Source organism: Oncorhynchus keta, chromosome 20 (genome assembly GCF_023373465.1).
Source record: "Oncorhynchus keta strain PuntledgeMale-10-30-2019 chromosome 20, Oket_V2, whole genome shotgun sequence".
Classification (NCBI taxonomy): Eukaryota; Metazoa; Chordata; class Actinopteri; order Salmoniformes; family Salmonidae; genus Oncorhynchus; species Oncorhynchus keta.
This window is the reverse complement of record NC_068440.1, coordinates 19137550-19159522: the sequence shown is the minus strand read 5'-3', so window position 1 is coordinate 19159522 and position 21973 is coordinate 19137550. Positions and strand designations below refer to the sequence as shown.

General features: G+C 44.6%; 1 protein-coding gene across 2 annotated transcripts; it reads right to left on the bottom strand.

The window, feature by feature from the left end:
- Positions 1–330: 330 nt before the first annotated feature.
- LOC118399513 (UBAP1-MVB12-associated (UMA)-domain containing protein 1-like) lies at positions 331–21971 on the bottom strand. 2 transcript variants are annotated; one of them, XM_035795646.2, is made up of 5 exons: positions 21827–21971; positions 21427–21529; positions 18265–18285; positions 9782–9867; positions 331–4937 (listed from the first exon to the last, which is right to left on the bottom strand). In XM_035795646.2, the coding sequence occupies exons 2-5, from the start codon at positions 21509–21511 to the stop codon at positions 4632–4634; spliced, it is 498 nt and encodes a 165-aa protein (XP_035651539.1). In that variant the 5' UTR covers positions 21512–21529; positions 21827–21971; the 3' UTR covers positions 331–4631. The 2 variants fall into 2 exon arrangements, with proteins under 2 accessions (XP_035651539.1, XP_035651540.1); XM_035795647.2 differs by lacking the exon at positions 18265–18285.
- Positions 21972–21973: the final 2 nt, after the last annotated feature.

The window sequence follows — 21973 nt, the reverse complement described above, 5'->3', positions numbered from 1 at the left end:
AAAACAACGGGGAACTCGGAAAAATGTCAAATCATGACGTCGGTGATCTTTAAGTCAGAAAGTCGGAGCTCTAGAAAGACTCAGAGTTCCCGAGTTGAATGACCAATCAAATCGATTTTTCCCCAAGCGGCTTTAGACCAGTCATCGTCATGGCATTGACACGTTTGAGTAAATTTAAACAACCACTGCACAGTTTAAAGATTAAACTATTGTATCTAGACCCTTCCTAAAAAGACACATATTGCTGTTCAAACACATTTATTACAGATTTACAATGTACTAAACTTGCACCATATGTATTTTCCCTACCAACAGGACAAGAATCATCACAATAGTTTACATCGTTTTTAATAGTCTGCTTTTGTACAAATTTGATCAAGTTCTTTCACCCACATTCAAACATAAGATTATGTATAGCTGATTCACAAATCAAATGCATATACAATTAAAACACAAAGAGGATACAGAACCAAAATAAAAGGCATTGGACAAGGACTGAAAAGGAAGTAAAGCTGAAGACAGGGTTCAGAATAAGGGGGTGTAAAACTTGGCAGATTTACCACAAGGTAAAATGGTTTGCTTTTTAAAGTGGCATTCAAACTTCTTCAGAGGTAGGCACATTTTCAAAGGACGTACAACTGCATGTACTATTTATTGCATGTAACATCCTCCATAACTCTTAATATCAATTTGAAGTTACAGTACTTGCAGTGTTGGGGAGTAGTGAAGTACTGTACATGTAGTTCAACTAGTGATTTAACAACATTTTTGCAGTAGCTTGGTGGTAGTTGAACTAAATTGAAATCAAGGTAGTGTTTTCAGTAGCGAATTACTTTTTTGCCATGTAATGGTGTGGCTAACTACTGGAACTACATTCTACTACTCTTTTCCAAAAATAAAATATGGGTGAAATAGGCAATCATCTTTATTTTTCAGCATCGGACCGCCCAAATGCTCACTTGAATTTTGTTGTTGTGATTAATTGAATACATTTCATATTAGTTTAACATCTGACTGCAGCGTGATCTGTTCAAAGTAGCTTCCCCAACACAGAGTACATAATATCAGGATAACGTGCAAATACTTGGCTGATGGTCAGGTATGAAAACAGAAGCAGGTAAGTAGGGCAGATAGGGAAGATAGCATGTAAAACATATCCTCTAACCCAATATGACATATAGTGCATTCTGAAAGTATTCAGACCCCTTCACATTTACTTACATTACAGCCTTATTCTAAAATGGATTAAATGCATTTTTCCCTCATGCTTTGACACAATCATGTCAAAGCAAAACAGGTTTAGACATTTTTTGCAAATTTACAAAAACTTAACAGAAATACCTTATTTACAAAAGTATTCAGACACTTTGCTATGAGATTTGAAATTGAGCTCTGGTGCATCCTGTTTCCTTTTATCATCCTTGAGCTGTTCCTACAACTTGATTGGAGTAAATTCAATTGATTGGGCATTATTTGGAAAGGCACACACCTGTCTATATGAGGTCCCACAGTTGACAGTGCATGTCAGAGCAAAAACCAAGCCATGAGGTCGAAGGAATTGTCTGTAGAACTCCGAGACATTATTGTGTTGAGGCACAGATCTGCAGAAGGGTACCAAAAAATGTCTGCAGCATTGAAAATCCCCAAGAACACAGTGGCCTCCATCATTCTTAAATGGAAGAAGTTTGGAATTAACCAAGAGACTCTTCCTAGATCTGACCGCCTGGCCAAACTGAGCAATCGGGGGATAAGGGCTTTGGTCATTGAGGTGACCAATAACCTGATGGTCACTCTGACAGAGCTCCAGAATTCCTCTGTGGAGATGGGAGAACCTTCCAGAAGGACAACCATCTCTGCAGCACTCCACCAATCAGGCATTTATAGTAGAGTGGCCAAAAGGAAGCCAATCCTCAGTAAAAAGGCACATAACAGCCTGCTTGGAGTTTGCAAAAAGGCTCCTAAAGGACTCTCAGACCATGAAAAACAAGATGATCTGGTCTGATGAAACCAACTCTTTTGCCTGAATGCCAAGTGTCACGTCTGGAAGAAACTTGGAACCATCCCTACAGTGAAGCATAGTGGTGGCAGCATCATGCTGTGGGGATGTTTTTCAGCTGGAGGGACTGGGAGACTAGTTAGGCTCGAGAGAAAGATGAACAGAGCAAAGTACAGAGAGAACCTTCATGCAAACCTGCCACAGAGTTCTCAGGACCTCAGACTGGGGCGAAGGTTCACGTTCCAACAGGACAACGACCCTAAGCACTCAGCCAAGACAACGCAGGAGTGGCTTCGGGACAAGTCTGAATGTCCATGAGTGGCCCAGCCAGAGCCCAGACTTGAACCCGATCGAGCATCTCAGGAGACCTGAAAATATCTGTGCAGTGATGCTCCCCATCCAACCTGACAGAGCTTGAGAGGGTCTGCAGAGAATGGGAGAAACTCCCCAAATACAGGTGTGCCAAGCTTGTAGCATCATAACGAAGAAGACTTGTAGCTGTAATCACCGCCAAAGGTGCTTCAACAAAGTACTGAGTAAAGGGTCTGAAGACTTATGTAAATGTGATGTCAGTTTTTCATTATGGGGTATTGTGTGTAGATTGAGGGGAAAAAACAATTGAATTACTTTTAGAACAAGGATGTAACGTAACAAAATGTGGAAAAAGTCAAGGGGTCTGAATACTTTCCGAATGCACTGTATTTCCTATGTACCAGCTACTACTAATAAAAACACAGTACTCACAATTTTACAGGTCAACCATCTTTAGAGAAACCCCCCCAGTTAAAAATGACAAGATAAATGAAAACAATCTATTGTTAATAGCAAACATGCACAACAACCACAAATTAACCACACCGTAACTAAACCCCCAAAACACATCCAAGTAAACCAAATAAACTAAGTTCCTCAAACTCAAATCCACCCCAAAATACAAAGCAAACAACTGTAGCCTTCCACGCCGGTGAATAAAAAATACAAAAAATGCTATGTTAGGTCAGTGATTGAATTACAAAGAGAGGAAGAGGCCTGGGGAAATCCACAGTATCATTTAACACAGACAGATATAAATACACTTGGTGTCCAGGTATGCACAGCAAAGGATTGTCCAGACAGGGTAAATCCCAAATATTTCATAATGTATGCAGTAGTAAGGCTGCGATTACACATGCAGCCCAATTCAGATTTTCTTGCACAATTATTGGCAAAAGAACTGATCAAAAAAAGAATAATTTGGCTGTGTGTGTAAATGCAGCCTCTATGGATGATTTCACATGATGTGGAATACCACAACATGGCACTGAAAATAACAGCAACTTATGAGCCATATTTTCAGGTTCTTGAGTGGTTGTCTTAGGGAGTTAACTCATAAGGAGTTTACTTCAAATAATAGTCCTAAAACGTATTTTAACTATATATAATTGGTATTTTCTTGCCCCCTCACACTTGTACAGCAGTCAGAGGTAACTGAACATATGCGTGTTCCCAAGATAATTTGTTCACCAGTGTGCAATGAATGCAGTATATGTGACAGGATACCTTGAAACACTGTCAAATCTAAACTGTGCCATGAAGACTGGGGGAAACTTGGTTGGTTCAGAATAAATAACAATAAATACAACGTTTGGGAAGTTACAACACATGATGCGTTCATTAGAGCCATGCTGATGATGATCAAGAGAGAAAGGCCACATAAGAGTCACCATATCGAGTGAGTCCTGATAATACATGTTGAAAAATAGGGGATATATATTCTTACATTTTAAAATAGATCAAAAAGCTACACAGTTCCTCTATAGAAATTCTTATGCTACACAAACACTTTTTCCAAATGTTTTGTTAAAGCGTTCTTAACTTCATGGGCAAAAGTGAGGACAGCAGAGAGAAAACATCGTAACCAAATAAAGAATACGTGTCATTTCCTTTATAAGATTTGAAAACTATCTGAAATCTGTCTCATGCGTACATTAGTGCAAACCCAAAGGTCAATCAGTGACTTCTAAACTAACAGCAACAACAGGTGAATCTGTAGACCCAGACACTGTTCAAATGAAACACAAAGCTATGATGAAGCATGCCAGTCAGACATGAAGCTAGCGCTCTTCTGATACACACCGTTCTTAAAACAGTGAACCAGCACTACTATCACAGGCGCATCAGAAAGTGTTTCGCCTTGAACTAGTAGTCTACAATCTTAATGGTGGAACTCTGCGAACCCATCTACCTACATACTGTGTGTAACCTACATCACTGCCGGCAGGTGCAGTTTTGACCCCAACTGACTCACACCTGTTTTCTAACTCTGATCATCACAATAAATAGGTTCACCATTAATTATAGTACTACCATTCTCAGACAGAGCCTATAGAACTGAAACTAAACCTGAATGGTAACGAGCCAAGACAGTCCAGGGTAGTGTTCAGTAGGGCAAACGTAGATAAACACTTTGGAAAGGAAAACAAACATGTGCCTTTCTTATTGGACAAGCCCAGGTAGTCACGTCTTGTGTCAGTACGTTTTCATCTGTTTGCTGCCCAATGAACACGACCAAGGGTTGACGTAGAGCTGGTATTGGAGGGGAGGTTGACAGATCAAAAGGTCAGCGGTCATAGTCAGCAAGTAGACTATCTACAGGTCAATGGTCACAGAGCACAGAGTTCTCCAGGGTGAAGTCGTAGGTGAAGGAGGCCAGGTTATGGTTGATGTCTTGGGGCGACATCAGCATCTCAGTGAAGAGGGGGAACCCAGGACCCCCTGTCTGCATGGCCAAAACATGGGGGGCCAGGGTGAATGGGACATCTCCTAGTAGCTCTGGGAGAGACAGTGCTGCCTCCACTATGGGCGCGGGGGGCTTCCACATAGGTCCTGGTGATGGGGCGATCGCTGAAGGTGGAGCAGGGGCTGGAGAGTGGTGGGCCTGGGTAGGTGTGGTACTGGATGACTAAGGAGAAGAGGTGAGAAAACATCCACCATCAGACATTGCATTTAGAAACAAGTGTAGGCTACACAATGAAAAAGGAACACTTAACGTGGCTAACTTTTGTCAGACATGAAAACAGATTGATGCCGATGAGGTTTCAGAACTAGGCAACATCCATGGGAGGAAGTCACTAGGGTGCTTTCCCAAACCGTAACCTTACCAACTCAACTAGTGTACCAGTAAGTGTACTACTAAACACAAGCAAGCGTCACACAATACAATTATTATTGCCTGTCTACCATGATATTAAAATCGGCCTACTATTTGTACTCTTCAATTGACTTATTTGATTCAAAAGGATTTGGTGTACACATAAAGTGCTAGATTGGAGACTTAAGCAGTGCTTCGGGCCTTCGAATAAAAGTCTAAATGCAGAGAAGATGTTACAGGAAATGGCTTATTCCTCTTCAATTAAGAGAGCATTCGGTTGAGACGTAACCACGGAAACATCCTTAAAAGAGTCTGAGTGTTGGTTCTCTCAAACAGTGGTGACGAGGACTCACTTGGGAGCATGATCAGCAAGCAGTGTGTGGTGCTTTGCTTTTTCATGACTTCTAGCACTTCACATGTAAAGTAACATTACATCCTAACCACTAATTACCTCTGTAATAACCAATACAGAACACTGTAGGTAGTGGTCCTGCCCCTGAACAGGCAGTTAACCCACTGTTCCTAGGCTGTCATTGAAAATAAGAATTTGTTCTTAACTGACTTGCCTAGTTAAATAAAGGTAAAATTAAAAATTAAAAAATCCGGCCCTCCATACGTTTCAAGTCTTGGTTTTATGCATGTCAACATCAGAAGCCTCCTCCCTAAGTTTGTTTTACTCACTGCTTTAGCACACTCTGCTAACCCTGATGTCCTTGCCGTGTCTGAATCCTGGCTCAGGAAGGCCACCAAAATTCAGAGATTTCCATACCCAACTATAACATCTTCCGTCAAGATAGAACTGCCAAAGGGGGCGGAGTCGCAGTCTACTGCAGAGATAGCCTGCAAAGTAATGTCATACTTTCCAGGTCCATACCCAAACAGTTTGAACTACTAATTTTGAAAATCACTCTCTCCAGAAACAAGTCTCTCACTGTTGCCGCCTGCTACCGACCCCCGTCAGCTCCCAGCTGTGCCCTGGACACCATTTGTGAATTGATCGCCCCCATCTAGCTTCAGAGTTTGTTCTGTTAGGTGACCTAAACTGGGATATGCTTAACACCCCGGCAGTCCTACAATCTAAGATAGATGCCCTCAATCTCACGCAAATCATCAAGGAACCCACCAGGTACAACCCTAACTCTGTAAACAAGGGCACCCTCATAGACGTCATCCTGACCAACTGGCCCTCCAAATATACCTCCGCTGTCTTCAACCAGGATCTCAGCGATCACTGCCTCAGCGCCTGTATCCGCCACGGAGCCGCAGTCAAACGACCACCCCTCATCACTGTCAAACGCTCCCTAAAACACTTCTGTGAGCAGGCCTTTCTAATCGACCTGGCCCGTGTATCCTGGAAGGACATTGACCTCATCCCGTCAGTTGAGGATGCCTGGTCATTCTTTAAAAGTAACTTCCTCACCATTTTGGATAAGCATGCTCCGTTCAAAAATGCAGAACCAAGAACAGATACAGCCCTTGGTTCACTCCAGACCTGACTGCCCTCGACCAGCACAAAAACATCCTGTGGCGGACTGCAATAGCATCGAATAGCCCCCGTGATATGCAACTGTTCAGGGAAGTCAGGAACCAATACACGCAGTCAGTCAGGAAAGCTAAGGCCAGCTTCTTCAGGCAAAAGTTTGCATCCTGTAGCTCCAACTCCAAAAAGTTCTGGGACACTGTGAAGTCCATGGAGAACAAGAGCACCTCCTCCCAGCTGCCCACTGCACTGAGGCTAGGAAACACGGTCTCCACCGATAAATCCATGATTATCGAAAACTTCAATAAGCACTTCTCAACGGCTGGCCATGCCTTCCGCCTGGCTACTCCAACCTCGGCCAACAGCTCCGCCCCGTAGTTCCTCACCCAAGCCTCTCCAGGTTCTCCTTTACCCAAATCCAGATAGCAGATGTTCTGAAAGAGCTGCAAAACCTGGACCCGTACAAATCAGCTGGGCTTGACAATCTGGACCCGCTATTTCTGAAACTATCTGCCGCCATTGTCGCAACCCCTATTACCAGCCTGTTCAACCTCTCTTTCATATCGTCTGAGATCCCCAAGGATTGAAAGCTGCCGCAGTCATCCCCCTCTTCAAAGGAGGAGACACCCTGGACCCAAACTGCTATAGACCTATATCCATCCTGGTATGCCTATCTAAGGTCTTCGAAAGCCAAGTCAACAAACAGGTCACTGACCATCTCGAATCCCACCGTACCTTCTCCGCTGTGCAATCTGGTTTCCGAGCCGGTCACGGGTGCACCTCAGCCACACTCAAGGTACTAAATGATATCATAACCGCCATCGATAAAAGACAGTACTGTGCAGCCGTCTTCATCGACCTCGCCAAGGCTTTCGACTCTGTCAATCACCAAATTCTTATCGGCAGACTCAACAGCCTCGGTTTTTCGGATGACTGCCTTGCCTGGTTCACCAATTACTTTGCAGACAGAGTTCAGTGTGTCAAATCAGAGGGCATGCTGTCCGGTCCTCTGGCAGTCTCTATGGGGGTGCCACAGGGTTCAATTCTCGGGCCGACTCTTTTCTCTGTATATATCAATGATGTTGCTCTTGCTGCGGGCGATTCCCTGATCCACCTCTACGCAGACGACACCATTCTATATACTTTCGGCCCGTCATTGGACACTGTGCTATCAAACCTCCAAACGAGCTTCAATGCCATACAGCACTCCTTCCGTGGCCTCCAACTGCTCTTAAACGCGAGTAAAACCAAATGCATGCTTTTCAACCGATCGCTGCCTGCACCCGCATGCCCGACTAGCATCACCACCCTGGATGGTTCCAACCTTGAATATGTGGACATCTATAAGTACCTAGGTATCTGGCTAGACTGCAAACTCTCCTTCCAGACTCACATCAAACATCTCCAATCAAAAATCAAATCCAGAGTCGGCTTTCTATTCCGCAACAAAGCCTCCTTCAACTCACGCTGCCAAGCTTACCCTAGTAAAACTGACTATCCTACCGATCCTCGACTTCGGCGATGTCATCTACAAAATGGCTTCCAACACTCTACTCAGCAAACTGGATGCAGTCTATCACAGTGCCATCCGTTTTGTCACTAAAGCACCTTATACCACCCACCACTGCGACTTGTATGCTCTAGTCGGCTGGCCCTCACTACATATTCGTCGCCAGACCCACTGGCTCCAGGTCATTTACAAGTCCATGCTAGGTAAAGCTCCGCCTTATCTCAGTTCACTGGTCACGATGGCAACACCCATCCGTAGCACGCGCTCCAGCAGGTGTATCTCACTGATCATCCCTAAAGCCAACACCTCATTTGGCCGCCTTTCGTTCCAGTACTCTGCTGCCTGTGACTGGAACGAATTGCAAAATCGCTGAAGTTGGAGACTTTTATCTCCCTCACCAACTTCAAACATCAGCTATCCGAGCAGCTAATCGATCGCTGCAGCTGTACATAGTCTATAGGTAAATAGCTCACCCTTTTTCACCTACCTCATTCCCATACTGTTTTTATACTGTTTTTATTTATTTACTTTTCTGCTCTTTTGCACACCAATATCTCTACCTGTACATGCCCATCTGATCATTTGTCACTCCAGTGTTAATCTGCAAATTTGTATTATTCGCCTACCTCCTCATGCCTTTTGCACACATTGTATATAGACTGCCCATTTTTTTCTACTGTGTTATTGACTTGCTAATTGTTTACTCCATGTGTAACTCTGTGTTGTCTGTTCACACTGCTATGCTTTATCTTGGCCAGGTCGCAGTTGCAAATGAGAACTTGTTCTCAACTAGCCTACCTGGTTAAATAAAGGTGAAATAAAAATAAATAAAAATATATTGCCCATAACACAGGAGAGTGTGTGAAGCTGGACAGGTTTATATTGGTGGAGGTAGGAGTTTGTACATCATGTAGGTGAAGGGTGCGCAACATGGAGGCAAAGCACTGTAGATAACACATTGAATGGGAGCCAAGCAGCAGTGCCATGTCACCATATGCAGCTTACGCTTCAACACACACACACACACACACACACACACACACACACACACACACACACACACACACACACACACACACACACACACACACACACACACACACACACACACACACACACACACACACACACACACACACACACACGCCTTGATTAAACCCATAATAATGACCACAGGCGACTTCAAGGACCAACCAGATCAAACAGAGAACTAGCAGCTACACCATAGAGCTTTTCTACAGCCACCATATGTCCAGACTGCAGTCCAGACCCAGTGTAGCAGGCATGGAGCGTGCTGAATGGTAGTGGCATGTGATGGTCCTCAAGTCTCTGTGTGTGTGTGTGCAGGATCACACCCACGCCACTCAGCATCTGTCCCCAACACAGCAGCAACAGACTGTAGGCAGACTATATGAAGGCAGGATGAGCCAGTCAGTCTCACTGCTGTCTGTTTAAGTCTACAACAGTTGTGTTTCCTGGTACTGAGGACAGCATTTACGAGACAAACCACTTGGCAGTTTTGAGTAACATCGCCCAGGTTGGGTCCTAAATGACACTACATTGGCCTTTCTCCTACATAGCGTTCTAGTTTAGACCAGAGCCCATAAAGAGTGTTATACTGCATGTTCTGCATAGCGCTGCCCCCTGGTTATAAAAGACAATCACCTTTGATGGTTGCACAATAACGTTACATGATGGTTTGCCGATGTTCGCGTTCTGGGTCGTCTTCCTCTGTTCTTCCACAGTTTCTCCTGGAGAGGAAAACAAAAAGAAAGATATTCTGTCATTATACACCACGGGCCGAGGCCTGGATTCTTCATCAACATACATGTGCACAAGACCCACTACTAGCCCCATCTACAATGGCCGACTTGCCCTGTGTTCTTCAGAACAGAAGTCATTAGCCTCTTTGGGTTATTTTTTCCGTCTTCTGAGAAAGCAGGTCAATTGGGTGATTAGACGTGGTTTAACGCGCGGAGTGGCATTCTGATCACATTAATGGATTACACAGCATTAACAAAGTAACACAGAGCACTATGTGGATCAGAGCATGTCTGCAGCTCTCTCTGGTGTAATAGCCTGTGTTTTCAACCCCATTCCTCTCTCTGGTGTAATAGCCTGTGTTCCCAACCCCATTCCTCCCTCTGGTGTAGCCTAGCCTGTGTTCCCAACCCCATTCCCCTCTCTGGTGTAATAGCCTGTGTTTTCAACCCCATTCCTCTCTCTGGTGTAGCCTAGCCTGTGTTCCCAACCCCATTCCCCTCTGGTGTAATAGCCTGTGTTCCCAACCCCATTCCTCTCTCTGGTGTAGCCTAGCCTGTGTTCCCAACCCCATTCCCCTCTCTGGTGTAACCTAGCCTGGGTTTTCAACCCCATTCCTCTCTCTGGTGTAATAGCCTGTGTTCCCAACCCCATTCCTCTCTCTGGTGTAGCCTAGCCTGTGTTCCCAACCCCATTCCCCTCTCTGGTGTAGCCTAGCCTGTGTTCCCAACCCAATTCCTCTCTCCGGTGTAGCCTAGCCTGTGTTTCCAACCCTATTCCTCTCTCTGGTGTAGCCTAGCCTGTGTTCCCAACCCTATTCCTCTCTCTGGTGTAACCTAGCCGGTGTTCCCAACCCCATTCCTCTCTCTGGTGTAATAGCCTGTGTTCCCAACCCCATTCCTCTCTCTGGTGTAGCCTAGCCTGTGTTCCCAACCCTATTCCTCTCTCTGGTGTAGCCTAGCCTGTGTTCCCAACCCTATTCCTCTCTCTGGTGTAACCTAGCCTGTGTTCCCAACCCCATTCCCCTCTCTGGTGTAACCTAGCCTGTGTTCCCAACCCCTATTCCCCTCTCTGGTGAAACCTAGCCTGTGTTCCCAACCCCATTCCTCTCTCTGGTGTAACCTAGCCTGTGTTCCCAACCCCATTCCTCACTCTGGTGTAACCTAGCCTGTGTTCCCAACCCCATTCCTCTCTCTGGTGTAGCCTAGCCTGTGTTCCCAACCCCATTCCTCTCTCTGGTGTAGCCTAGCCTGTGTTCCCAACCCCATTCCTCTCTCTGGTGTAGCCTAGCCTGTGTTCCCAAACCCATTCCTCTCTCTGGTGTAGCCTAGCCTGTGTTCCCAACCCTATTCCTCTCTCTGGTGTAACCTATCCTGTGTTCCCAACCCCATTCCTCTCTCTCTGGTGTAACCTAGCCTGTGTTCCCAACCCCATTCCTCTCTCTGGTGTAACCTAGCCTGTGTTCCCAAACCTATTCCTCTTGCATCATGTCATCTGGGGGAGAACAACTGGGCCTTAGTAACTAGACTAATTAACTGCACATTGTCGTCTCCTCTTCTCCCTCTATCTTCTCCTCTGTGACCATTGCCATCTCCACTCCCCTTTCCTCTGGGACTGAACTCTTTCTTCTCCTCTGTGACCATTACCATCTCCACTCCCCTTTCCTCTGGGACTGAACTCTTTCTTCTCCTCTGTGACCATTACCATCTCCACTCCTCACTCCCCTTTCCTCTGGGACTGAACTCTTTCTTCTCCTCTGTGACCATTACCATCTCCACTCCTCACTCCCCTTTCCTCTGGGACTGAACTCTTTCTTCTCCTCTGTGACCATTACCATCTCCATCCTCCTCCCCTTTCCTCTGGGACTGGACTCTTTCTTCTCCTCTGTGACCATTACCATCTCCACTCCTCACTCCCCTTTCCTCTGGGACTGGACTCTTTCTTCTCCTCTGTGACCATTACCATCTCCACTCCTCACTCCCCTTTCCTCTGGGACTGGACTCTTTCTTCTCCTCTGTGACCATTACCATCTCCACTCCTCACTCCCCTTTCCTCTGGGACTGAACTCTTTCTTCTCCTCTGTGACCATTACCATCTCCACTCCTCACTCCCCTTTCCTCTGGGACTGGACTCTTTCTTCTCCTCTGTGACCATTACCATCTCCACTCCTCACTCCCCTTTCCTCTGGGACTGGACTCTTTCTTCTCCTCTGTGACCATTACCATCTCCACTCCCTCACTCCCCTTTCCTCTGGGACTGGACTCTTTCTTCTCCTCTGTGACCATTACCATCTCCACTCCTCACTCCCCTTTCCTCTGGGACTGAACTCTTTCTTCTCCTCTGTGACCATTGCCATCTCCACTCCCCTTTCCTCTGAGACTGAACTCTTTCTTCTCCTCTGTGACCATTACCATCTCCACTCCCCTTTCCTCTGGGACTGAACTCTTTCTTCTCCTCTGTGACCATTGCCATCTCCACTCCCCTTTCCTCTGAGACTGAACTCTTTCTTCTCCTCTGTGACCATTACCATCTCCACTCCCCTTTCCTCTGGGACTGGACTCTTTCTTCTCCTCTGTGACCATTGCCATCTCCACTCCCCTTTCCTCTGGGACTGAACTCTTTCTTCTCCTCTGTGACCATTACCATCTCCACTCCTCACTCCCCTTTCCTCTGGGACTGGACTCTTTCTTCTCCTCTGTGACCATTGCCATCTCCACTCCCCTTTCCTCTGGGACTGAACTCTTTCTTCTCCTCTGTGACCATTACCATCTCCACTCCTCACTCCCCTTTCCTCTGGGACTGAACTCTTTCTTCTCCTCTGTGACCATTACCATCTCCACTCCTCACTCCCCTTTCCTCTGGGACTGAACTCTTTCTTCTCCTCTGTGACCATTACCATCTCCACTCCTCACTCCCCTTTCCTCTGGGACTGAACTCTTTCTTCTCCTCTGTGACCATTACCATCTCCACTCCTCACTCCCCTTTCCTCTGGGACTGGACTCTTTCTTCTCCTCTGTGACCATTACCATCTCCACTCCTCACTCCCCTTTCCTCTGGGACTGAACTCTTTCTTCTCCTCTGTGACCATTGCCATCTCCACTCCCCTTTCCTCTGGGACTGAACTCTTTCTTCTCCTCTGTGACCATTACCATCTCCACTCCTCACTCCCCTTTCCTCTGGGACTGGACTCTTTCTTCTCCTCTGTGACCATTACCATCTCCACTCCTCACTCCCCTTTCCTCTGGGACTGAACTCTTTCTTCTCCTCTGTGACCATTGCCATCTCCACTCCCCTTTCCTCTGGGACTGAACTCTTTCTTCTCCTCTGTGACCATTACCATCTCCACTCCTCACTCCCCTTTCCTCTGGGACTGGACTCTTTCTTCTCCTCTGTGACCATTACCATCTCCACTCCTCACTCCCCTTTCCTCTGGGACTGAACTCTTTCTTCTCCTCTGTGACCATTACCATCTCCACTCCTCACTCCCCTTTCCTCTGGGACTGGACTCTTTCTTCTCCTCTGTGACCATTACCATCTCCACTCCTCACTCCCCTTTCCTCTGGGACTGAACTCTTTCTTCTCCTCTGTGACCATTACCATTACCATCTCCACTCCTCACTCCCCTTTCCTCTGGGACTGGACTCTTTCTTCTCCTCTGTGACCATTACCATCTCCACTCCTCACTCCCCTTTCCTCTGGGACTGGACTCTTTCTTCTCCTCTGTGACCATCACCATCTCCACTCCTCACTCCCCTTTCCTCTGGGACTGAACTCTTTCTTCTCCTCTGTGACCATTACCATCTCCACTCCTCACTCCCCTTTCCTCTGGGACTGGACTCTTTCTTCTCCTCTGTGACCATTACCATCTCCACTCCTCACTCCCCTTTCCTCTGGGACTGAACTCTTTCTTCTCCTCTGTGACCATTACCATCTCCACTCCTCACTCCCCTTTCCTCTGGGACTGGACTCTTTCTTCTCCTCTGTGACCATTACCATCTCCACTCCTCACTCCCCTTTCCTCTGGGACTGAACTCTTTCTTCTCCTCTGTGACCATTACCATCTCCACTCCTCACTCCCCTTTCCTCTGGGACTGGACTCTTTCTTCTCCTCTGTGACCATCACCATCTCCACTCCTCACTCCCCTTTCCTCTGGGACTGGACTCTTTCTTCTCCTCTGTGACCATTACCATCTCCACTCCCTCCCCTTTCCTCTGGGACTGGACTCTTTCTTCTCCTCTGTGACCATTACCATCTCCACTCCTCACTCCCCTTTCCTCTGGGACTGAACTCTTTCTTCTCCTCTGTGACCATTACCATCTCCAGTCCTCACTCCCCTTTCTTCTGGGACTGGACTCTTTCTTCTCCTCTGTGACCATTACCATCTCCACTCCTCACTCCCCTTTCCTCTGGGACTGAACTCTTTCTTCTCCTCTGTGACCATTACCATCTCCACTCCTCACTCCCCTTTCCTCTGGGACTGGACTCTTTCTTCTCCTCTGTGACCATTACCATCTCCACTCCTCACTCCCCTTTCCTCTGGGACTGAACTCTTTCTTCTCCTCTGTGACCATTACCATCTCCCTCCTCACTCCCCTTTCCTCTGGGACTGAACTCTTTCTTTCCTCTGTGACCATTACCATCTCCACTCCTCACTCCCCTTTCCTCTGGGACTGGACTCTTTCTTCTCCTCTGTGACCATTACCATCTCCACTCCTCACTCCCCTTTCCTCTGGGACTGAACTCTTTCTTCTCCTCTGTGACCATTACCATCTCCACTCCTCACTCCCCTTTCCTCTGGGACTGAACTCTTTCTTCTCCTCTGTGACCATTACCATCTCCACTCCTCACTCCCCTTTCCTCTGGGACTGGACTCTTTCTTCTCCTCTGTGACCATTACCATCTCCACTCCTCACTCCCCTTTCCTCTGGGACTGGACTCTTTCTTCTCCTCTGTGACCATTGCCATCTCCACTCCCCTTTCCTCTGGGACTGGACTCTTTCTTCTCTCTGTGACCATTGCCATCTCCACTCCCCTTTCCTCTGGGACTGAACTCTTTCTTCTCCTCTGTGACCATTACCATCTCCACTCCTCACTCCCCTTTCCTCTGGGACTGGACTCTTTCTTCTCCTCTGTGACCATTGCCATCTCCACTCCCCTTTCCTCTGGGACTGAACTCTTTCTTCTCCTCTGTGACCATTACCATCTCCACTCCTCACTCCCCTTTCCTCTGGGACTGGACTCTTTCTTCTCCTCTGTGACCATTACCATCTCCACTCCCCCTTCCTCTGGGACTGAACTCGTTCTGCAGCATGAAGTCATCCTCCCTGATCTCACCAGATTCCTTTGATCTGAGCTCAGTGTCTCCAGTCACCCAATGTCTCTCTCTATAGAGGGTAAATGCAGAAATCATTTCCTGGTAGCTAAAATTCAAATGGTTCACTTAAATTTCAGTTTGTGACAAAACAAGCACGTTTAGCGTAGAGAATAATTGTACCACCTAAACCGCTGTGAAATATATTTTCCATAACCAAAAATATTGTATTTTCTTTTAGCGGTTTGAAGCTTGTGTACAAAACCTAAATGTAAAAGACACAAAAACTAAACTTAAAAACGGAAGCACAGAAATACTGCACATAGAACAAATCTACAGTTTCTTAGACTTGCTTTCAATGAGAATGACAGATCTATAACTTACATTGTGAATGTGAATTTTGTCAGGTCGCACAAAAAGATGTACATATTGCAGCTTTAAAATCTTTTTAAATAAAAATATTTGGTCTAGTGTCTTACTTTTCCATTATCATATTCATATTTCCATCTATGTTTGAGGCATATAAGTATGCAATATTAATTCATTCTATGCCTTGTATTTAAAGCTTTGATTTGCCCCTTTTAGTCCTACAGGTACAAAAGTTTCCACAATTTCATCACAAGATTTAGCCCACATTTCCATCCACATCTGTGAAGAAATTCTTGGCATGGTAGGTATTGTTCACCTCCAGAGCAAGTCCTCTAGGACAACAGGGGCATCTAAATAATGCCATGTAATGTAAGCCCATGTTATGGGTCTTCAGCGTTGTACATGCATGGCCTTGTTTCTGGGCTCAGTCAGTTAGACAGAGGCCCCGCCTTCCCGTTCTCTCTCAGTCAGTATGCATATGGAGCATGCATCCGTCATCTGCTCAATAGCATGCAGGAGTTTATACCTCCCATTCACTAAATGCTTCAGGAGGAGAGGAACAACGAGGCAAAAGCAAAAATACACACACACACACACACACACCTCTGCTTGCTGATACAGAGGACAGGTCAGGTCAGTTGTACTTGACTTCACATTATAGTAAGGCTGCATGTTTTCACATTCAACATCATGGAAAGACTGTGTGTTTGGATAACTAAGTGAACCTGGACTGGCAAACGTGTACACTACTGTTCAAAAGTTTGGGGTCACTTAGAAATGTCCATGTTTTTGAAAGAAAAGCACCTGAGTGTCCATTAAAATAACATCAAATTGATCAGAAATACAGTGTAGACATTGTTAATGTTGTAAATGACTATTGTAACTGGAAACGGCTGATTGTTTTATGGAATATCTACATAGTTGTACAGAGGCCCATTATCAGCATCCATCACTCCTGTGTTCCAATGGCACGTTGTGTTAGCTAATCCAAGTTTATCATTCTAAAAGGTTAATTGATCATTAGGAAACCCTTTTGCAATTATGTTACAGCTGAAAACTGTTGTGCTGATAAAGAAGCAATAAAACTGGCCTTATTTAGACTAGTTGAGTATCTGGAACGTCAGCATTTGTGGGTTCGATTACAGGATCAAAATGGCCAGAAACAAAGGGCTTTCTTCTGAAACTCATCAGTCTATTCTTGTTCTGAGAAATGAAGGCTATTCCATGCGAGAAATAGACAAGAAACTGAAGATCTCATACAACGCTGTGTACTACTCCCTTCACAAAACAGAGAGCTCTGGCTCTAACCAGAATAGAAAGAGGAGTGGGAGGGCCGCGGTGAATAACTGAGCAAGAGGAAAGGTACATTAGAGTGTCTAGTTTGAGAAACAGATGCCTCACAAGTCCTCAATTGGCAGCTTAATTAAATAGTACCCGCAAAACACCAGTCTCAATGTCAACAGTGAAGAGGCGACTCCGGGATGCTGGCCTTCTAGGCAGAGTTGCAAAGAAAAAGCCATCTCAGACTGGCCAATAAAAAGAAAAGATTAAGATGGGCAAAACACAGACACTGGATAAAGGAAGATTGGAAAAAAGTGACTGACAGACAAATCTAAGTTTGAGGTGTTCGGATCACAAAGAAGATGATGGAGGGGTACTTGACGCCATCTGTCAATCATGGTGGAGACAATGTGATGATCTGAGGGTGCTTTGGTGGTGGTAAAGTGGGAGATTTGTACAGGGTAAAAGGGATCTTGAAGAAGGAAGGATATCACTCCATTTTGCAACGCCATGCCATACCCTGTGGACGGCGATTAATTGGAGCCAATTTCCTCCTACAACAGGACAATGACCCAAAGCACAGCTCCAAACTACGCAAGAGCTATTTAGGGAAGAAGCAGTCAGCTGGTATTCTGTCTATAATGGAGTGTCCAGCACAGTCACCGGATCTCAACCCTATTGAGCTGTTGTGGAAGCAGCTTGACCGTATGGTACGTAAGAAGTTTCCATCAAGCCAATCACACTTGTGGGAGGTGCTTCAGGAAGCATGGGGTGAAATCTCTTCAGATTACCTCAACAGATTGACAACTAGAATGCCCAAGGTCTGCAATGCTGTAATTGCTACAAATGGAGGATTCTTTGACGAATGCAAAGTGTGAACGACACAATTATTATTTAAATAAAAAATCATTGTTTATTACCTTGTCAACGCCCTGACTATATTTTCCATTCATTTTACAAATAATTTCATGTATGTTTTCATGGAAAACAACGAAAGTGACCACAAACTTTTGAACGGTAGTGTGCGTGTGTCATATATATATATAGAAATGTTTAAAATAAAATATTTTCTGAACAGTGTCAGGTCAGGAGAGAGGCCTAAGGTTCTGGCTTGGATCATGTGCGTCGACCTGCTCTGTGCAGTGTGGATCTTGTCAATGACATCACATTATGTCATGATTCGTGCTGGAGTTGTGGGACCTGCTCAGAGCATAGACATGGTCAATGACATGCAGCTTGTCAGGCTAGCAGGCTTCTCGTAAACATCTTTGCCAGTGCAGAACAAACTAGCTCTAGTAATCCTGGACACTGTTAGTAGCCTCACATTTATTTTCACAATATTCTGTTAATGACCAGTGACCAATTACTAAAACACTTATGAACTCGCATGCATGATGCACGCATGCACACCCATCCTTGCATTACCTGAAATGACTTTAGGACTCCCTGGAAAACAGTGGCAATTGTTACTGAGTGACCTACTATCCTGGCACAATAAAGACTTCAGACAAGGAAAAGCAACATGAGGACTAATGTTAAAATGAATGTGGTGTGGGGGTGTAGGCCTTTGAACACGATGTAAGTGAAAAAGACTCCTTGTAGACACTGACAGCCATCCAAATACAAGTGAGGCTATTGTCTGTCTGCCGGCTGGGTTAAGAGCCTGTGAAAGGGAGATGGGCTACCAGAAGAGGCACAGGCAGCTGCTCATGACTTCAGCAGTCAACCAGCACCACTCCTCAAGAGTGTCAGCTGCAGGCAGGTGCACACACACAAACACACACACACACACACACACACACACACACACACACACACACACACACACACACACACACACACACACACACACACACACACACACACACACACACACACACACACACACACACACACACACACACACACACACACACACTTTGAGGGACTGAAGGCCCTAGACTTGGATGACTTCATGACTTCAGAGATAATAAAACAAATCCTTTCTTATCGGATTCCATCTGACAGAATGGAGGAGAAAATATTAGGTGTTACAAATTAACAGCTTAGACTGGAGAGATATTTGCCTGATTTAGGATACAAACCTTGTCAAAGGATGTTATTGTAATAGCTAATTTGCTAATCTTCTGAGGTAAAATGAGATTAGACTCCATGACCCCCTGACAGATGTGAGCCATCCCTCCATCTAGCATCAGGGGCGGATTGTTTCCCTTAAAGCCCCCTTGCAGTCTTTATAAATGTTATTTTTAAATTGTCACTGTGTGTCTAATATAATTACTGTGTGTTTATTCAATGAAAATAACAACCCCCCCCCCCCAAAAAAAACAAAGAGCTCTTATTATCATTTATTTTCATTTAGCCATTGAATTGCTCAGTCTGATCATGTGGGTGTGTTGACACATATGTATATTTTTACATACAAAAAAATCTCTTTCACTAAAAGGGCATTATAATTTTCACAATTTCAGAGTGTTATTTCAACCTAATAGTGTTGAAACATCATTGAGAAAATTCAAAATAAGACTTTTTTCACTTCACTGCCTTGCTCCTTCTTGCTCTTTCCCCAGGAGGATTTATCTTGGTCTGAATAACTAAACGTGGATGGAGGCGAGAAGGGCCACAGAAGATCAGCCTGCCAGCCACCCAGTTCCCTGCCCACTGGGATTTTCCGCTAGCTCTCTCCCACAGCCCAGCCCTGGCCCGAACATACCCAACCGGCAGGCCGCTGGCTGGGGAAGTGAAAGGGTAGTGGAGTGGCACATGATATGCCCCCTGCCATATGGACACAGACTGAGCCCCACAGATCAGCTTTGTAAGAACATCTGCTCCCTTTGGTCTGGAGCCATCAGTACCAGGAATTCTCGAAAAGTGGAAAGAGGCTGTGGTGCAGATGGCAAATGTAATGGCAGATTTCAGGGAAACAAGTAGCTACACTTTATATTTGATACAGTTAAAACTATTTAAAAAATAAATAAAAAATAATCCTCACAGAAAATGATCTTTGAATATTCATTCAATGCAACGGGACAAACTAACCTAACTGTACCTCAATTGAAAGCCACTACCCCAACTCTGACTGAAGCATAGTCCTACATTGTTGGATTTGCACTCTGTAACAACATTGATTACACCCAGAGTAAATCTATGAATTTCGTTTTGGTGATTTGCCTTTTAAACTCCCTGGTTTCATCAGCTATCTGACTGATCCCTCCCTTACGAAACAACACACACACACACACACACTCTCTCATCATTGGCATCTTTAAATCAGAGAATGTGATTAAACAGAGCACAGTCATAGGGTTTACACTAAAACATCTGTGAGCTCAGTCAGACTCTTTCTCCTTTATCTGGGAAGAAACGCTGGCTCTGAGACTGGATCTCTTCTGTCTGCCAAGCGAAACATACAACTCCTGACCATCTGTGTCTACTGCTTCATCAAAAGCCATACCTGGGTCCAAATACTATTTGAAATCACTTTAACTACTTCTGGCATTAGTTTTAGCCTGTCTGGAGTGCCAGATGGACAGCATTTGCACTTTTGCGACTACTTTATTGGTTCCATAGTGCCAGTCAAGCGCAATCAATCCCAGCTGAAGTCTTTGAAATGATTTTGAGTACTATTTGAATCCAGGTCCACCAGCAGCGCTCTCAATCAAAGCCACGGGATAAAGAGCCAATAATACTGCACTTTCCTGGTAGAGGAAAGAGGGAGATTCCTGACTAACAATAACATTTGTATTATTTTGGACTTAGAATTTGAAAGGTACCCACGGAAGTTGTTTCTGCCTTTGACCTTTAAAATTGGCAGGATTTTTCTTCATATAAAGCAAGTAGAAATCCTATATTATCATTTTGAACTTAATGATAAACATATGCTAATTTGTTGTTATGACTTATTACCACGCCCATGAGCACGAGGAAACTTATTTTTTACGCAACTCCTTATTTTCATTTCAGGTTCATTTCAGCCTCATGGAAGTGGTGAAAGGCATTATTCAATGCTTTAAAACTACATGTGGACTGTTTAAGCTTATAGTATTTACTAGTGTTACAAAGTAGAGGTTCGGGATTTAGTCTTGTTGACAAAAATTATTAATATATTTTTTTTTTTAAATAACAAGATAAACTAAAAATATAGACCGATGTTATTGACTGAATGTGTACAGTGCTTTGAAACATTTAAAATGACATTTTATAATACAGTAGCACTGAACATGTCATTGTGTGCAACTCTGACACACAACCCCCACAGCATTGTTCTGTGTGATATCAATAGGCAACCAGGAGAGGCCTGGTCATTTAATTATGAAACAAGAATGATTCAACCAGTAGAGCATTGTGGAATACACACATTTCATGGATTCAATAACAAATCACAGCATTACTTTATGTGTGTGTGTTCTGCCCAACTTGTTAAATGTTTGGTAAATGTGGTCGTTTCAGAACTGAGCAGAGTCTACTGAGCAATAGGACGACCTGAAACGTCAAAGTTCTGTTGAACACCTAGACTTTGAGTATCAAGCAAATACACTTGTCTGACTCTTACAAAGTCAGCAGGTTGACGTTTGATTATTTGTTTCTCACCTATTATCACGAACCCATCTGTACCACCCTCTGACGATGACTTCTTGGAAGAGTCTTTATTACGATTTCCGAAAAAACTGAACATACTGACTCCTTACTGGGTCTGCAAAGGCGAGAAAAACAAACGTTAGCAAGCATATGGCAACATCATCACGGCACTTGGAATGAGAAATGCATAAATAAATCATGTTGTGTTTATCCTTTGGTATGTAGAACCTAGGAGTATGCCTGAAAGTTGATCACAGATCATAACTGAATACAAGTGAGTGACTTTCAGTTTGATTTCTTTCAACTTCCAAAGTATCAAATGTCACCAATGCTCTACTAGCTAAATGTTCTTTAGTGTCTAGTTAGCTAGCTGGTTAGCTAGGTTTTCGTCAAAACAAAGCAAATTACTTACCCAACCAGTCTTTATTTTAGTTAAAAAGTCGAGTAAAGTAACATACACTTTTGTTGTTGTTAGATTATCTATGCGATTTCGTGTAGTTAGTCCTTGACCAGTGTGTTGTTGCTGTTGTCTTATCTGTTTCCGGTCATTCCTGTTCTG

Bases quoted from the DNA above. Each gene is read 5' to 3' on its own strand.
- LOC118399513 (XM_035795646.2), bottom strand. From the start codon at position 21,511: ATGTTCAGTTTTTTCGGAAATCGTAATAAAGACTCTTCCAAGAAGTCA. The intron at 18,286-21,426 runs GTGAGAAACAAA...ACTGTTTTCCAG, and splicing joins AGATGGGTTCGTGATAATAG to GGAGTCCTAAAGTCATTTCA. The intron at 4,938-9,781 runs GTGATTGTCTTT...TCTTCTCCTTAG, and splicing joins TTATTGTGCAACCATCAAAG to TCATCCAGTACCACACCTAC.